Raw genomic sequence first — 19,218 nt, forward strand, 5'->3', positions numbered from 1 at the left:
GTGGCTTATGTGAGTCCTATCTTCAAGAAGGGCGATCGACACTCCACGAACAACTATAGACCGGTGAGCCTGACCAGCATAATATGTAAAGTACTTGAGAGTATTATCAGAGATGCGGCGATGGAACATCTACTACGAAACAACCTTGTAAAGGATTGCCAACACGGTTTTATGCCAGGGCGCTCCTGCTTAACACAATTTCTCAAGGTATTGGATATTTGGACCCATATTCTGGAACGGGGTGGTAATATCGACAATATATACATAGATTTTGCCAAGGCTTTCGACAGTGTACCCCACGGAAGGCTGAAAATCAACCTGGAAGGGTACGGAATTCAGGTAAATGTCCAAGCGTGGATAGAAGACTTTCTACATGACCGCAAGCAGTGTATGGTGATTAATGGCACAAAATCATCATCCGTACCTGTCACAAGCGGGGTACCACAGGGCAGTGTATTGGGCCAGCTGTTGTTTGTTTGTTTCATAAATGACATGCCTGACGATGTACACTCCTCCATACAAATGTTTGCCGATGACGCCAAGTTATTTCGGGAAATCAAGAACCAAGCGGACTGAGAAGAGCTGCGGAAGGATCTGTGTGAGCTCCAAGAATGGTCGAAGAAATGGCTGCTGAGATTCAATGTCACGAATTGTAAGAGGATGCACCTGGGGCGTACCAACGGTAATTAGGAGTATCACATGTCCCAACGGGATGAAGAAACTGCACTATTTGAGACTGAATGTGAGAAGGACCTAGGTTGTATGTTGACAATGAGCTGAAGTTCTCGAGTCATTGCGAGAAGAAGGTAAATCAGGCAAATAAATTATTGGGTCTTATAAGAAGGTCGTTCAGATATCCCTTGTAACGATCTTCAAGAGTGAAGTGCTTCCCCATCTGGAGTACTGTCACCCCGTCTGGTCCCCGAGATATGCTAGGGACTGTCAGTTGGCTGTAAATGTTCAAAGGAGGGCCACCAGACTGGTGCCTGCACTTCGGCACCTGAGCTACCCTGAGATATTGGAGCGCCTGAACTTGTCTAGCTTATACTACAGACGGGCAAGGGGGGACCTAATTGAGGTGTATAAGCATCTCAAGGGGCACTACTCAGTCGAGTGTCCTTACGTGGAGCTGGCGGACTCTCGCCCCACAAGGGGTCACAGCTCAAGATTGAAGAAGCCGCAAGTTCAGAAAGCTGTGAGGGCAAACTTTTTCGGAGTGAGAGTTGTGAACTCTTGGAACAATCTACCAGAGAGTGTTGTGACGGCACCGAGTGTGAGCTCTTTCAAGACCAGACTTGACCAACACTGGAGCAGGTTCAGGAACATTCAAGAGCCGGTGCATGCCCAGTACTTGCCAACAGTGCGTGACAGAGACTTGAACGATCGCCCAAGCGGCTAACGAGCCGATCAGTGGTGAAGAGGATAAAAAAAAAAATAGCCGTTTATAGTCTTTGCTACGGTGAACGGAAATAAAGTCACGGGGAAAAAGTCACATGACTTGTACACATTGACAACACAATATATATATATACATATATATATATATATATATATACAGTATATATATATATATATATATATATATATATATATAGTATATATATATATATATATATATATATATATATATATATATAAAGCGAAGAAAATGCTGAATTCACATCTTCAGGATGAGTACACGAGCGCTTTGGGAACTCGTGTTTTCTCTTTCCTTGTTGTTATCAGTATATATATATATATATATATATATATATATATATATATATATATATATATATATATATATATATATATATATATATATGTGATGGCATTGCACGTAGGTTGGGTTAAGTTGGTTAGGTTAGGTTAGGTGTTTTTCGTGCCTTTTTTTCTGTGACTTTTTTCCTGGATTCCTTGCTACAGCCTACCTCTACTTCAACACCACCACAGCCTACCTCTACTTCAACACCACCACAGCCTACCTCTACTTCAACACCACCACAGCCTACCTCTACTACACCACCACCACAGCCTACCTCTACTTCAACACCACCACAGCCTGCCTCTACTACACCACCACCACAGCCTACCTCTACTTCAACACCACCACAGCCAGCCTCTACTACACCACCACCACCACAGCCTACCTCTACTACACAACACCACCACAGCCTACCTCTACTTCAACACCACCACAGCCTGCCTCTACTACACCACCACCACAGCCTACCTCTACTTCAACACCACCACAGCCAGCCTCTACTACACCACCACCACCACAGCCTGCCTCTACTACACCACCACCACCACAGCCTGCCTCTACTACACCACCACCACAGCCTGCCTCTACTTCAACACCACCACTACAGCCTACCTCTACTTCACCACCACCACCACAGCCTGCCTCTACTTCAACACCACCACCACTACTACTACTGGTGGTGGTAAAGTAGAGGTAGGCTGTAGTGTTGGTGGTGAAGTAGACTGTGGTAGTGGTAGTGGTGATGGTGGTGGGTCATAATAGCCGCTCCCCATTGTTGTGATCGTGTGTGTGAGTGTGTGTGTGTGTGTGTCAGGGAATCACACAACCTTGTTCTTCCATCTGACTTGATCTTTATCATTTTACCGTCGCAATGAGAAGGTGAGTGGTGTTGGATGTAGTCAAGGTGGTTATCACGTCATAAGAAGTGTATGGGTGAGCAGGAGAGGTGTGTGAAATAAATTAATAACGTGTAGGACATGTTAGCAAATAGACTCGGGAGTAAGGGAGAAATTAAGTCTTGTTAGAAAATTAAATAAAAAACTCTCCTTGAGTTGTATGACATTATATGCTAAAGTTCATATTAACATGATACTAAACCAAGGCTTCAGTTATTGTGGTTTAGATCTAGGTGTTTTATTAACCAGTCTCCTCTTAAATTTAAGCTACTGGTATACTTTATGCTACTAACTACTAATAATGCTGGTAAAGGTGTAGAAAAGGGTGACCACCAGAAGGAATTGTTTGGATAATTCCTTCTAATGGTTACCCTCTTCTACACCTTTACTATACTGCTTTGTTTTCTTGGTGATTTATATTATAATGTTTCCCAAATAAAATAAAAATCCACTGGTATAGTTGGGGGTGTTGATGGTACAGCGGTAACATGGGCATTTCTCACCAATATGTCAAGGGTTTGATTCCTGCTTGGCCCGGACACAGGTGAGAAGGGTGTTATCCAGTGTGGGTATTATACTAGTTTTGGTCATCCGGGGATTCGTAGGGATTTAATCCAAAAGAGGGGGGTGCCTGGGTTCTGTAGCTAGGTTAGGTTAGGTTGGATATCTAAATACAGGGATGACCAAAACTAAAATTTTACCAGTGTGATCCTACCAAACATCACAGGTTTCCCGCCTCCAGTTTCCTTCTGTACTAATACTGGATAGACCAGGCGTCGAATGGCTAGTACGCTGATAAGTGGTGAAATAAAAAAAAAGGGGGGGGAAAAAGAAAATTATGTTGCATACACTGTTGCCATTTAAGAAATGTTGAGTGGGTCATGGCCTCAATGACTTGGATACAATAGGAAAAACTAGGTAATACTCAAGAACAGCATCACAGGTTAACTTGGAACTTTAGAAAATTTCCGTATGGAAGAAAAATTCTTTCTTACCCCAAGAAAAGGTTGTTATTCCACAAACACCGACTTGTGAGCCTAAATCGTATGCCAGTGGTTGCGGAATATAATTACCCATGAGTACAATCATCGTATTAGGTTAGGTTCTTATATTTACATTTTTAATTCCACATTTTCCCTCTGCTGATTGCCGTGCGTAGGAAGGGTCATAACTCAGAACTGTATATAACTACTGTATTCAGCATGAAAAATACAATAAAAAATTTTGTTTTCATGGATAGGTTGTTTGCAAATTTTTGCAGAATACTTATGCAAGAAAATTCCCCAAAGTGATGAGGATTTGTAATTTACTCTAACATTATTTTATTATTTTTTCCTTGAATACCGTACTAACCTACACCCACCTGGTGACAATCTTTATTGTTAACATGACTGTTTCATACACTGCAATGCTTTTCAGAACTTGTTACTAAATTATACAATTTATTAAAGATAAGATAAACAAACTAATCAACCAATCATAGATGGTATAGAGTACATATAATAGCCACTTGTTTCTTGCCTTTCAAGTCTTAACAAAAGTTTGGAAGAATTGGGCTTTAGTTTTTTACATTTTCTTCAGGAAGATAAATTTTTTGTTGACCAGCCACTTTGGTACATCACTTTTATCAACTGTGTATAGTAGCTATGCAAGTGTTAAAAGATTAATGTTTAACCAACCAACCTACCTAACCAAAAATAATACACTTCCGTCCTAGCATAGTTTTTTTTTGGGGGGGGGGGGGATTAGTCCACCCCGGCACAGGCCATCGACACACATCGGGGCCTGGGGGACGTAAACGTAATAACAACGAAAATAATATTAATAAGAAAGAACCACAAAGAAATAAAAAAATTAAAAAAAGATAAAAAGTGAGGAACAATTTATGTATTTTTTGTTGTCAATAGTAAGAGAAACAATTGAGATTCTGCAATTGTGTGTAAATGAGGTCAGTTTTGGTTGGTTCGATTTGTCTTATTTACAGTTAATCATGACAAGAAAACCCCCAAATTATATCTAAAAATGAAAATCTTGGTGAAATTTCAGTCATGCACCGGTCTTTCTCTTGCTGTTATTAACATGTCTTTCGTAATGTTTAGACAATTCTAAGACCTTTTTCTTCTATGCTATTTCTGCCGGAAATTAAGGATGAGCGAGATATTAATTTTTCAATATTATTAGATTTGGTCAGTCACAGGTGTCGCCATTTGTTGTTTACGTCTCACAGAGAAGGTCTGACCACTCATCACACGGTGCTCTTTACTTCCGTGTTGGCTTCTTAAGCGTCTACAGCGCATGTGGTGTGGGAGTTTCTTATTGGCTATAGCGATAGGAGACTTATAATTGGGGAGCGGAGATTTGATTTTTCAGAACCAGAATAACCAGATATGGCTGAACTGGTGGAAATTGCTGTGCCAACATTGTGATAGAGATTATTTTATGTCAATTGCAGAGTTTCATCAGAAAAATAGTGTTAGGTTAGGTTAGGTCAGGTTTCGTTTTGTTAGTTGGTTGGTATTTTATTTATGTGATTACTCAGAAAAAAATACATTTTCGCTAAGATTGATGGGGGGGGAGGTGTATCTCAAAAACTATTGATTTCCGGCTGAAATGAATATCAAATTCGTTCAAAATTCGTCAAATAACATCGGAAAAACATATTTTTAATATCCAAACAAAGACCAGTGCATGAGTGCAGAGCTGTCAGGACTCACCACAGGGTGGGGAGGGGTGGGTTAATTTGAATATGAACTGATTTAAATTGTTGATCAGATGATGTTTCAGATCAGTGAGGATCACTTTACGATAGTGAAAATGGGTGTAAGAATAAAATTTTGGGATAATTAGGGATACTGTATCTAAGTTTATTTGTTTAGAGCTTACATCTCTGTGATCTCAGCAGTCGCTTTCATTTTTTCCATGCTCCAATGATGATGATTATCTCCTTTCCATTTATTTATGTATTCTTATAACTAAAGTTCATGATGTCATATTAAATTTCTGAAAAAAAATAAAAATCACATGCAACAGCATATCCTGGAATTCAGGCATTGTGCTAAGGTAGGGCATTCATCTCCATTAGTGGTGTCTGCAGTTTTATGTCATTCACATTTCTGATATTTGATAAATCTTTAATTCACAGGTGTGCACGATGACAGACAGCTTAGGCAGCAAGAGTGACCACTCGGGTCAGTCAGTCATTCTGGCAGGCATCCGGGCACACATGGATGTTGTGTGTGTCCTGGACCTGAGTCACACAGAGCGACAGCACCATCGTAGAAAAGCCTGGGATGAGGTTAAAGCCAGCTGTCTTGCTGTTAATGCCAACTGTTACCATATCCAGGTAATTGACAGCCAGCACATTATGTATCTTAGTTGCTGTGACATTTTTCATCAGACAGAGATGGCTCATGAATGATCCTTCTTTAACACTTGGTTACTCTACACATTCATGCTCACATTCCCTTAGAACTATTTTCTGTTGGGACAAAACTAGTCATAACTCATTTTTTTTATGTTCTTTATATCCTCAAATCACTTTAGGCTCCCTCACAGAAATGAAAGAAATTCTAATTGTCACAGGTGTTGAAGACCTTTTTCTCATATACTATATCTACAATCTTCCAACAGTACATTATTAGGTTTGGTTAAAAATCTAAACCGATGTTTTAGTTATCACATTGACAGTGACTGGTCACATGGACAGAGGCAGCCATGGACTCATGATTAGAAAGCACACATTCCTAGGGTGGCACACGCTGATTATGTTAACTATTTTTCACATCTTCATTATGATATGCCTTTGTTTTCTGATGTAGTGCAGTATATGGATCAGGAAGTATACAGGACTGTACTGTACATATTCATTGATGTAACATTTAATAAAAGTGGAATTGAAGGCTTTTCCTTGATTTCAAAACCACTTATACATGGAGTTGTGTCTCACATTCTTGGGGAGTTAAAACCTAACCCTTTGTAATCCCCCCCACAAAAAAAAATTACATCATGAAAGATTTCTTGGTCGAAGTACTGTACCTTCATAAAAAGTATAGTGATATACAGAGTAACAAGTGACAAACTAATAGCCATATTAAAATTTCACTAAAATATTAAGTTCCCACTCTCAGAACCATAGACATCATAATTGTATATGGAGTTTTTAATGTGTTAATTATAGGAAATTTTTGGTGACTTACGATCCGGTCAGTTCAACAGAAGAGTCATGGACCCTCCCAGATGCCTTCATGGACCCTCCCAGATGCCTTCATGGGGTAATTGAGGGTGCTTGATGGTAGCAGGACTGTGAATGTAGTTCATCCCTTAAACTGACTAAAAATGTTTATTGAACATGGAAAGTGATTAGTTCTTGTAACTGCTAATAGATACTGGAAATTATTTTACATCTGCAGTCTTATGATTCTTATGTTCTTTAATAGATTAATTGCTTCTCTCATTGAAGTTTCTCCCTTTTTTTTTACGGGTCATCGACCCACAACGGGGCCTGGGGAGTCGAAAAAAATAGAAAAGGAAAAGGTTATATTAATCTACACCACGAAGATGCCGGAAAACCAGCCTTTTAAAGTGAGACATTGTATGAGTGTGGAAACACAGAAGAAGGCAGAGCATTCCACAATTTGGCTGTGTGAGGAAAGAAGGATGTACTTTAATGGGTTTTTAGTGTGACCGACATCCACAGAGAAATGGTGGGCATCGCGGGCAAGACATGTGTTACGAGCCCACGGCCTTGCCGATGGTACACAGGATGCCAAATCCACCGAGCATTGCCTGTTAAAGTACCTGTAAAAAAGAGAGAGTAAAGCAACATTGCGGCGAAGAGAAAGGGAAGAAAGATTATCAACTAAAGGAGGAGAGCTAATAAGACGAAATGCCTTTCATTCCACCCTATCTAACAGTTGGACAGAAGAAGAGCCACCCCAGATATGAGAGCAGTGCTCCAAGTTTGGACGAATGAATCCCTTATAAACTTGAACCAACTGCTCCGGAGTGAAGTAGCTACGGCATCTGTACAGCATTCCCAGCTTTCAGGAGGCAGCTTTAGCAATGTTGATGATGTGTGGCTTCCATGATATATTAGGGGAAATGGTGAGGCCTATCATATCTATTTTAGAATTTGGCAGAATGATAGCATCCTGAAATGTGGTTGGTGGTATATCTGATGGTATATTTCTTTTGCAGTTTGAAAAGCTTGACTTTGGTGAAACAAATGTTCTGGACCAGTTCTATAATGCAGATGTGGCCATTGTGGACCTGTCAATTGTTTTACAGCAGCATTCTCTGTTCTACCATCTTGGTGTTCGTGAAAGCTTTGACATGAAAGAAAATATCCTGCTCTACAATGATAATGATTCGGAGGTCACCATGCCACTTAAGGTACAGTACAGTTTTGTCATGTTAATGTATTCAAGATTTGTTTTGTGTGTCATTTTTATTGGGCGGTTTAATCTTATACAATTATTATACAGAATTATGTTTTGGTTATTATTCAACTCCTAATATCGGGTGGGTAAACTTAACTTTCTTCACTTAATTTTAATCATATAGCTGCACATACAATGCTACGTACATAATGTGCAAAAAAGTTAAAGAAATAACTATCATAAGGTCAGAAACATAAAGGGAATAAGCATTTCTTTGTGTGTGAGAGCGGGTGGGAAGCATTGCTAAAGGTTGGCAGAGGCGGTGTACCCAACTGAGCTAGTTTGCTATGGCATATCTTAGGGCAGTCATGTGTGATGCAGTCAGCGTCTATGCAAATGGCAGATGTGTTAAGCTTTCATTTAGTGACCCTTATTGTTTTAGCTGCATATTTTCATCTGGATTATATTTTATTAATGTTTTTATTATACAGTACTGTACTGTATTAGGTAGTAAATTATAAATAGTTGTGTACTATTATCATTAGTTAGGTAGTTTTTGGTTGGTGTTCATGAACTGATTTCAGGTTTTGGGGGTATTATATTGGTGTTTTTTGTCATTGTGGAACGGTACCCTAATTTTCCCGTACAGTGTGCTCTTTTATTCACTACTATACACGAAAATTCACTTAACAAATGGTTTTTCAGCAACCCAATGGAAAAAAACCCAGGATATTTCTTGGCCCCAGAATTGTTACCCTCAGTTAATGAAATACTGAACTGAATAACATCATCTGGCATTGTATGTAAATGAAAATTCTCTGCTATATTTATTGACTAAACCTCAGCAATGTTGTCTGATCAGTTTTTATTATTATGTTATTTTTATTTTGTTCCAGTTTTCATGCAGCAACTACATTTTTATTTCGTACCGCCTGTTGGATTCGGGACAGTGTGTACTGACAGATCCCAGCGCGAGAATTGGAGCAGATGATAGTATTCCTTCAGAGTCCAGAATACTTCTTTCCACCAAACTTCGGAGACAACTACAGGATGTTGAAATTCAGTCAAAGTAAGTATGGTATTGTAGTTGTTTTAACTTATTTCTCTAATCAAGTTAGTTGATGCCAGAAATATATTTAAGTAAAAAACTGAAAAACCACATGAGGAACTTACTGTGAAATGATATTTATGTATAAAATATATGATGCCTGATAGGTGAATGAAGGTACTGTATAGTTTATTTGAAATCTCATGGTGAGACTTAGAACCCCACAGAACTGTTAAAAATGTTTTGCTACATTGGCAAAAATAGGACAGTCATATTTTTGACCTGAATATTGTATACGTAAAGTGGACGTGAATTTTCCCATAGAAACTTATGTCAGAGGATCAGTACCTTGACTTGTCTCTTTGCAGTTTGAAGTACCACGAGGATGGTCTTGGTTCTAATATTCTCTGTCATATAGACTTGTGTGGTCATGTGTCTTTATGGGAACCACAAATGGCACACAACTCTATGTGCCAGAAATAAACATTAACCCCATCATTACGAGGATGCCACTTTTTAATATTTTATTTGGCTAACACCAGATGATTTTATTTGGCTTAGAGGGGACCCCGTGCACAAGTGGTTAAGGATATGCTGTATAAGACAAGATGGCATCTCTTTTGTTTGACACAATTATCTGCATGACAATGAAGAAAATTAAATAGAATAATTGTAAAATGTAAAACAGAAATCATCATTGTCAGGGGGTAATATGAAATACTGTACAATGATTTGATTATTTTAACCCATTCACTGAGGCTAACTAGTGACCAGCATCCATGTCATATGCAGCAGATTTTGTAGGTACTGTAGTAAAAAAAAATATATGTTTTGATTGTCGGTAAGTAGATTACATGTAATTGTTTCTAATTACAGAAATGCTCGTTTAATCTCAAAACAGTCTTTCCTATTATTACTATGCCAGCTTCTTAGTGGCAGGGCAGCTCTGCCAGACGCAATAATATACTATAATACTGAGCTTTTTAATTTTAATTGAGTTTTTCTCGCTTTCTTTACACCAATACAACATTCCATCACCGTTTGTGTTAACACACAGAGATTTGTGTAATTTTATATTTTAGATAAGCCTTATTATTCAAGGTGAGCCTTTCAATGCTGCCATGGGTTTAAGATAGAAATAATTTTCAGTAAGCAAAAATTGTTTTTTCTTATTGCATACACTGTACTGTATAGTACAGTACTGTTCATTCATGGTGACAGTAACTATTTATTAGTTTAATGATAAGGTAAATAACATAGTACTCTTTTTAATTTATTATCACTCGAAATTTCAGAGCACACATGAAAGAGAAATTCCTTGCGGATCTACGCAAAGCACGGGATGTGTACTCTGGCGATGAGCTCAAGAAACAGTTGCATAATCTCCGAAGACGACTTGATGATCCTAATATTTTATCTATCGATGTTGTTCTCAGTATGTTGATATCATTGAGAGAGATCCAGGTATGTTATAGATACAATTGTAACAAAATGTTTATGATATGCAGGAAAGGCATTTGCATTAATTTTGTACATAGCAAGTATGGAAATATTGCTTACTATTTCTAAATTTGACTTGTTTTGCAGGACTACGATGCAATGGTTCATCTGGTTGATGATCTCAAGACTATACCTAACCGTAAACTGTATACCAGCACCCCAGCCATCAGGTTCCTGTATGGATTTGCACTAAATCGGTAAGTGCTCTGATAATATAATTATGTCAAGCTGCCTGTATATTATAATTGATACATTACTATCAGAACATTGCCAGAGCGATCCATTCTTCAGAGGAGGACTTTGGTCATTTTAGGAATATTTTCATAATTATAGGAGAGAGAAGGATGTGTCAGGAGTGTGTTTTAATAATAATAATAGCTGATCTTTTGTTTCTCCTTAACCATACCCTGTTCAGGATCATAAACTTTAAAAAAAGAAAGGTCTTAAGTTTTTTCTTAAAGGCTTCCACAGAATTCAGCCTCTTCATGGATGTAGGCAACTGATTGTACAATCTGGGTGCTGTATAGGAAAAGGATAGAGCAGCAAAAGAACATTCCTGTACTGATTCAGGCAATGAAATTAGATTGGTGTTAAGGATGTGTAATGTCTTCATGGTTTGTCAGTGTTTTCTTGAGTGTGGTACAGTAGTAAGAGAGGTGAAAGCAGAATTAATGGAATGGGGGAGCAAATGTTATAAATAGGGGCCCCCATAGGTTGCAGATGGAAGGTGAGTTTACTATTGTTTGAAGGTTATATGTATAATTCTTGTGGGCAGTTCATAAGAACAATGTTACAGTGCCCTCTTATTGACTTTTTTCTTGTAGTGCCTCTTTTTCCAGAAATGCATCTTGAGCACTGTAAGAGGTATCCCTGTATTGGGAGGCCTGAATTTCAAACCATTATCTAATTGACAGTACAGTATTTGATTTAGCGGAACCTTGCTTGGTTATAAAATGATATTTCAGGATCAATCCCTCTTTTATTTTTAAGGCTGAGACATATTGATTAAATATTTTTGTCCACAGACGTAATATGGAAGGTGATAGAGAGAAGGCTCTTACTGTAATCACAAAGGCATTAGAAAAAAAAGAGAATGAAGTTCCAGACATGGTGTGTCTTTGTGGTCGAATATATAAGGTATTGTAGAAATTGATCATCCGTACATTAACTAACAAGTGCAGTGTTATGTACCTGTACCCAGTATTTTTTTAGGAACAAAATGTAATGTTCAGAATCCTAGTAAAGTGAGCTTCAGGTAAGTTATTTTTACTTTAGCTTGTATTTTATCTTAATAAAGCTTAGTTTACTTCTTCCCCCTCTTCATTTATTGTACTTTGTTAATTCCATGTTTTTTGTGTGGCGGGCTATGCATGTCATACTCTCAAAATTGAATACTGTCTCATTTAGCTAAGAATTTAACATTAGGTTCTAACCCTCTCTATGTTGAATTTGTCATACTCCTGTATTATGATTTCATTCTGGTCTCAACATTCAAACTTAGTGTTTTAAAATTTAAGACAACTCTGTTGCTATGGTGATAAGAACTTGGCTGAGGCTCCAATGCATTACTCATATGGAAGGAAATGGAGGATTAATTTTATCACAGTAGCCAGTAGGATGACATATTGTGCAGAGGCCAAGTGTTTGTGTTAAAAGTGAAATATGTCCACTAAAACCTCGATAATTTTGAATTCTAGGGGTTCTGGCCTTGCCTAATACTGAATTTGCTGAATTGGCATAATACCTGTATTTAAATTTTTGCACCCAATTTGCCATAACACTGTACTGTACTGAGATTAACCTCTATATTGACAAACATTAAGATATACTGTAGAGATGGTATGAGATAACCTTTGTCTCAGTCATCTGTATAAGTGATGAGAAGCATTGTGAAGTGTTTTTATAAGTGTGTAAATACAGTACTGTACTGTATTGTATGTGTTTATCTTAAGATATTTCACTTGTTCATATGTGCGGAGACTGCTTCTTTGTATATCATACCTTCCCCCCAATTGCAACTCCCTGTAACATCTACCATCACACCAAAAAGTAAAATTATTTTAAAATATAGTTTTATTTTATCAATATAATATTATACAAATAATGTATTATTGTATACTATGATACACTCCAGTGTGTTGTATAAAGGTATAGTTACTGTATTAGTACTCTTATCAAAAATTATATTTCACTAATGTAAAGCATAAAAATGCCCTCTCTTTTGTTATTTGACACTTGTCCTTACTCAGTTCTTTGTTGGCTAAAATTCAAGTTGGTTGTACACTATTGAAAAATGTAATGCATGACTTCACATCGTCAAAATTATTTCTTCTTTTTTCACTTTTTCTTCTGGTTTCATGTGAAGAAAAAAAAGTATACAGTGTGGCACTTCCAAGCAAGGTCACTACTTACAGTACTCCGTGCATTGAAGGGAAGGTTGTTATTAATAAGACGGTGCACGAGGGTGTTAAGCAGAGTGAGTGGAGCATCTGTATGTGTGACACTTTTGACAATTTCATGTTAAATTAAGATTAATGATAGGTTCATAAAATTTAGCATGGTGGGGTGTATTTATTGAGCATAGTTGGACAGCAGGCTCCCAGTTTTAAGTGTCCCTTAGAAGGATTTATATACAATCTGCAGAATGCACAAGGTTTAATTGATGCGTGCGTGCGTGCACCATGTGTCAGTGATCCGGCATTCTGGATTCTTAATTGTTTGAGGATATGTAGCCATCACAAGATATATAATTGTGTAGAAGCCTCAGGCATGTCCATTAGATGTGTACATAGTGTTTTTCCCAACACTGGCTTTGTTCTCTAGTAGTTACACTCACTGTTGTTTTCCTACTAGTAAAGCTCATGAAATCCTCTTATAGTTAGGGGAGAATAAAATTTAATCTTGTTCCTCCTCCCCCCCCCCTCCTTCAGACCATTCTACCACCTGAAGTTTGAGGAAGGGGTTTTTATGACTCAGAATATAGCTAAGGGTGAGATGGTCATGAAAACTACTGGTAACTTACAGTATATGAAGTAATAAGGCTGACAAATGTGGAGTAATGATCCATGGAAAATATGGGTTTTAATTTTGTGTATAAAACTAAATGAAATTGCAGTGTAAATGTGACAAAAGAACCATGTGTGTAAGTCCTTATTATATTCATGGGATGCTTATGTAAATAACTGAGACAGTATTGTATAATACAGTTTACTGATATTTGTATTATTTGTTTACTTTTTTCAGGATAAATTTGTTGAATCTCAACACACAGATATGGAAAGTTTGCACAGTGCCATTTATTGGTATAGGAAAGGATTTGAAGTGCAACCAAATGAATATGCTGGAATCAACTTGGCTACACTTCTTGTCATAGCTGGTAACGACTTCTCAAAATCTGGTGAACTGCAGCATATAGGTGAGCTGTGCTCTTTTCATTTTCTTCTTTAGGCAGCACAGTGGTAATCTTTTTAAATTAAACAGTAGAGTATTTAATAAACCACTACTTTCAATGCTGGCCTTTATTAATGATTGCCTCTCATGTTTGAGACTGGCCGGCCATAGGGCCACCTACCTGTAGATGTGAATTCGTTTTAAGGTTTAGAGGCTGTGTGATCCAGTGTTGAGTAATAATCCAAAAAGACTGGACAACTCACCATCTCCACTGGCTAACCATTACCCCCAGAAATATTACTGTAGAGTAGTGTGTTTTAACTTAGGAATGTTTGTTGTAGTGTACTGCGTGTATAGTGGGTACGAATGTCTGAGGAAAACACACAGCTACCAATATGTACTGAAGTGTACAGAATTACTGTATACAGGTACTTGAATATCTAATGCAGGTACAGTCCCATGAAACCAGAAATTCTCGAAAACAGCTTTTTGTTTTCTTGGGTCAGGTTAAATTATCTTCCCTGGCTAGGTTAAGTTTTGCTCCCACACACTTGCACATACTCAGTCGATCATTTGTTTTACTTGTATGGATATTTTAAATAAAAATTATTCATTAAATGTAGTGCTCTTATATGTTGAGAGCTGCTCAAATAATTCTACATCACTTTGTATCTTGGGTTTGTTTATGTCCTGAAATTCCATCTTATAGCTGAGAGACAAAATTAGCCTCTTCTCTCCTAATAGTTAGAAGTGAGGCAAGTTAAAGAGGAGGATTAGGTCCTCTTAATCTGTTTAATGGTTTAGTGGTTAAAAAAACATTCATATGACATATAAAAACCCTGAGTGTTAAGTCCAGGTCAAAAGTTACAGTAGGTTCATTGTTCTTAGGTAGCTTGACTGGGGAATCCCTCCACCCTCTGGAATTTTCCACCCTGCAATTGCATTATGGACAATACGAACCCCGACCCGGGATTTTGGCAAAATGGGACAGGCCTAACCCCCCAATTAGTCTAGATTAGAGGGAGTTTATTGTAATTCTATATCAGTGGATAAAACAAAACATTACTAGAACCTAAAGTTTTGATGAATAGCTAAACCAAATAATAGATTTATTGGATTTCATGCTTAGTGGCCGATTTTGAAACTACAGGGCAAGAAATTCAAGTTTTACCAGCCAGTCACTTTCATTCTGTAAGACAGACATTTCAGGTGAAATTATGGTGTGCAAATTCATGATTTTACTGCATACTCAAGAGAATTTCTTCTGCAAATTAATAAAATATGTACCATGATATGGCAAGTGTTATCATGAGTGTTGCAGTGTGTTATCCAAAATTATGGGTCATTCCCTTTGGCCATAAGGCATAAATTACAGATACTGTATGTTCATATATTTTGTTTCTGAGTTTCACAAAATTAGAGCCTTGTCTTTTATGTCCCAGTTGTTTATGGTACAGGGAGTGTGTTTAATGTGTAAATTGTTTCCATCATATAACTAGAGACCGTTTTTACATCTCAAAATGAAATTTGATATCCAGTCCAGCACTATACCATTGATGTCTAGACTGACTTAGATACTTGGTATTTTCTGTAAATATACAGTACACTACAGTGTTGACTTAGAAATTTTGTTTGGGACAGGAGAAATTTGATAATTTCTTCGTGTTGAACTCTTATCTGAAATTTTTATGAACTAATCTTAATACTCTTCCCTTCTTTCAGGTATGGTTCTAAACAATCTTATTGGCAAAAAAGGTTCCCTGTCATCTTTACAAGATTACTGGGATGTAGCAACCTTCTTTGAGATCAGTGTTTTAGCAGAAGACTATGGAAAGGCTGTTCAAGCAGCTGAATGCATGTTCAAGTTAAAACCTCCAAATTGGTATGTGTTTTTATTTGTACTATGACAAAAGGATACAAATAATGATTTATTCTAATTTTATGAAAGATTATTCCTTCAGTGTTGTCTGTCTTTCTTATTCCCTCTTCCATGTTCTTTGTTGAGTGAATTAGGAGTCAGATCATATTCTTAAGCCTAAGTTTTAAGGTAGGATGTTATCTAGTCCAGGGGTTCCCAAACCCAGTGCTGTGACCCCAAATTGAGTTGGAAGCTTCATAAACGGTTGCCTGGGTCTTTGCAATGTCACAAGTAATTTTTATTGGGCCAGGCATCAAGGGAGAACAGGAGAAAAGCAGTAGATGTCTTGTTAAGTTGGAACTGTTAATTATGGTCAGGGGAATAACCCTCACTTATTTTAGGTCATGTTGCTGGGAAAACAGGGATGGGTCATGTGACATCTGATTAGGTCAATGGAAATACATCAGGTCTCTAAAGTAAAGCCACATGGACCCCAGTCTTGACCTCATGACATGTTTGACAACTAAATTCCCACACTTATGCCCTCTAACAGAACTCAAGGCTGACTATGAGGAAAGGATGAATTTTGATGCTTACAATGACATTGCAATGTTCTGGATTAGCTTATCAAAGACACACACAGTGGTTAAAAATGGAGCTATCAAGGGGCTTGTACAAATTGGAACCACCTCTGTCTGAGGCAACTTTCTCTTCAATAGTGTATATAAAATCTAATAACTGTAACCATATTTCAGACATCAACTTAGAAAACTGTATGGTTTGAGATTGCCCTATTGTGTATCATGTGAAGAGTTGTCAGTCCTAAGGCTATCATTCTATTTGTATAATTGAGATAATTTAGTCTAGGAATAATCTGTGTTGCACCTTTTATAGGGATGATATGTCATTTTGGAGGTAGGGTCTTTATGTCTGTATACAGCAGTCAAGATGGAGATGCACAAGAGACTTATAAAGATCAAGGAACATTTTCTTATCTTTGTATTTGAAGTTATAACTTATAATTCCTAAGATTTGGTTGGCTTTTTTCAATGATGTTCCCACTTGTTCTGTTGCCTTTAGTGATTACTTTATCATGATGCCTAGATCATTTTCCTTACCAACAGTTTCCAAGAAAGTGTTATTCACAGAATAGCTGTGATTCGGGTTGTGTTGTATCACGTGCAGAATTTTACATTTTACTATGTTAAAAAAAACATTTGCCAGTCCATTGACCGTTTGAAAAGCTCATGTATACACAAATTTTAAAACTAACTTTAAAGTTTATTTAAAATAAAATATGTAATGTTTGTAGAATCAAAGTTTAGTTAGATAACCTACAATAAAGTATAGAAATAATACAAACAACTACTGCAAGGAATTTCTTTATTTGAAGCAGATATTTACTTTAAAATCATAACTGAGTGATGTTCAAAGTGAAAACAATAATGAAAATGATGCAGAATTAATAAATAAACGGAGAGAATGATGGTGAAAGACGCTGACGAGGAATATTAATGCCGGAAAAAATTACACACTTATGTCAGTGCCCGCCTGCCTAGCACAATATTTTATTCTTGTTCATTGTATTTTCTTGTAATTAAATTTAAATCTAGGCTAGCTATATTTATTTCAGAGTCCAGACACAACAGCCAGTAATAAATAAAACATTGCATCTCTTTGAATCCAATACATTCAGTCAAAACAATTAAAAATTATATTATTTCATCTTCGAAAATTTGTCTGATTATCTCTCGGATTTGTCTGCGAGTAGATCGCAGATCGCAGGCATTTCTGTCAATGTGGATGTGCAATAAGGTGCTGAGCAGTTTGGACCTCACACATCATCCCTATGGTCATAAAAGGGGATTTTATAGCTTAATCCTTAGCCTAACTCTTTTGATGGTCCACTTGTCAAAATATTCACCACATGTAGGATTTGTGACATGAATGTTGATTTAGATTTTTTTATATTTTACTTAGTTTTTCTTGATCTTACTCTTGTAGGTACCTGAAATCCACAATTGGAAACATCATGCTGATCAACCGCTTCAGGAAACGGCCTGAAGACTCTGAGCCAGGACCTGAAGAGAGAATCTTCAACTTTTGGATTGATTATTTTGTGGAAGCCACCAACACCGAGCTTGGGGACGCCATCAGATTTCCAGTGAGACTTGTTATTACTGTATGTGCATGCCAAAAAAGAGATGGATTGTGTATGTTATGATATTGTCTGCCTATCTGATAACATTGTTTTTATAGATTTTGTATAGTCAACAACCCTACAGTTTGATAACCCAGACTTCCCAGGACCCCTGACATGTGAGACTGGGACTAAATTCCAGAAATTTCAGAAACTAGCCTGTCCTTTCATACACAATTGTGGTGTCAGAAAAGTGGGAACATGGAGATGTCATTTACCAGTCAAGCAAAATCTGAGAGTCCTAACCTGCTGCACTGACATGTTCTCCTTGATCCATTGGTTACAAACTAAAAACGTAACCAATCCCCCTCAGTTACAGTTTCCTCTTAACTTATTTGGACACATACCTCAGGACAAACTGTGTGTTTGGGTGGGTGGGTGTTTTCTACTGATGAATAGCCTTCTCATGAGCAGTAGCCGTGCTGATGGGGTACCTCTTTTGATATTGATCTTCAATCGAAATAGTCAACATAGCTTCCATTTTTTTGCATTGTAGGATCTCTTTTGAAAACAACATTATTTGTACTAAGAGGCATGTTACCTGCAACTTACTTTCACCATTGACCTCTTAACACTTCTAATCTTTGTCCCACACACCCAAACATCCCAGCATAACAATCTACAAACATATCAATCCAATTAACAACCTCTTTCATCCAAAGACTTTAACTAAATAACCTACTAAACACCTCTCCACCATATATCTGTACCATGACATTTTAGATATAACACTCCAAGGAGAAATGACAAGACATCTTGCTAGATTACTAAACTAAGTTGTGATCATTTACTCCCCCCTTCCTTTCACCCAGTTTCACCATTACTTTCAATCCACCCAAAACCCATTGCTGCCCCTTACACTACAACTTAGCTGCTCACCTGTCTTTTGTCCAATGCAGAGTGACTGTCAATTTTTGTTAGATGCCAAAGGCTCATTGACTTATTGTACAAGTGAAATGGGTTACAACAACAATGAGACTTTGTTAGCTGTTAAACTATGGGACCTCTCTGAGGGGAGCAGGGAGATCCCTCATTGATGACCAATGGTCATAAAATGGGACTTTACAAACATCAGTCTTTACATTTTGTTAATGTCTTTGAAACACTGTAGTTATTTTAAGTAAAAAGTCACACAACAATATTCAGCTTGAACAAAATTGGGGATAAGAAAGAAATTAATAACTGGAATACAGTACCTGTATAT

The 19,218-nt window shown here is 37.4% G+C and overlaps 1 protein-coding gene across 3 annotated transcripts in view; it reads left to right on the forward strand.

Moving 5' to 3' along the window:
* Positions 1 to 2,437: 2,437 nt before the first annotated feature.
* Positions 2,438 to 19,218, forward strand: part of LOC121859293 (mitogen-activated protein kinase kinase kinase 15-like) — a 53,937-nt gene continuing 37,156 nt past the window's right edge. For all 3 annotated transcript variants that reach the window (XM_042356077.1, XM_042356079.1, XM_042356078.1), the window contains exons 1-10: positions 2,438 to 2,623; positions 5,783 to 5,983; positions 7,837 to 8,031; positions 8,915 to 9,087; positions 10,362 to 10,530; positions 10,654 to 10,763; positions 11,592 to 11,703; positions 13,810 to 13,981; positions 15,679 to 15,838; positions 17,819 to 17,978. In XM_042356077.1, the coding sequence (XP_042212011.1) occupies positions 5,792 to 5,983; positions 7,837 to 8,031; positions 8,915 to 9,087; positions 10,362 to 10,530; positions 10,654 to 10,763; positions 11,592 to 11,703; positions 13,810 to 13,981; positions 15,679 to 15,838; positions 17,819 to 17,978 (1,443 nt within the window). In that variant the 5' untranslated portion in view covers positions 2,438 to 2,623; positions 5,783 to 5,791. The remainder of the gene's footprint in view (positions 2,624 to 5,782; positions 5,984 to 7,836; positions 8,032 to 8,914; positions 9,088 to 10,361; positions 10,531 to 10,653; positions 10,764 to 11,591; positions 11,704 to 13,809; positions 13,982 to 15,678; positions 15,839 to 17,818; positions 17,979 to 19,218) is intronic.

This window comes from Homarus americanus, unplaced genomic scaffold (genome assembly GCF_018991925.1).
Source record: "Homarus americanus isolate GMGI-L3 unplaced genomic scaffold, GMGI_Hamer_2.0 scaffold36188, whole genome shotgun sequence".
Classification (NCBI taxonomy): domain Eukaryota; kingdom Metazoa; phylum Arthropoda; class Malacostraca; order Decapoda; family Nephropidae; genus Homarus; species Homarus americanus.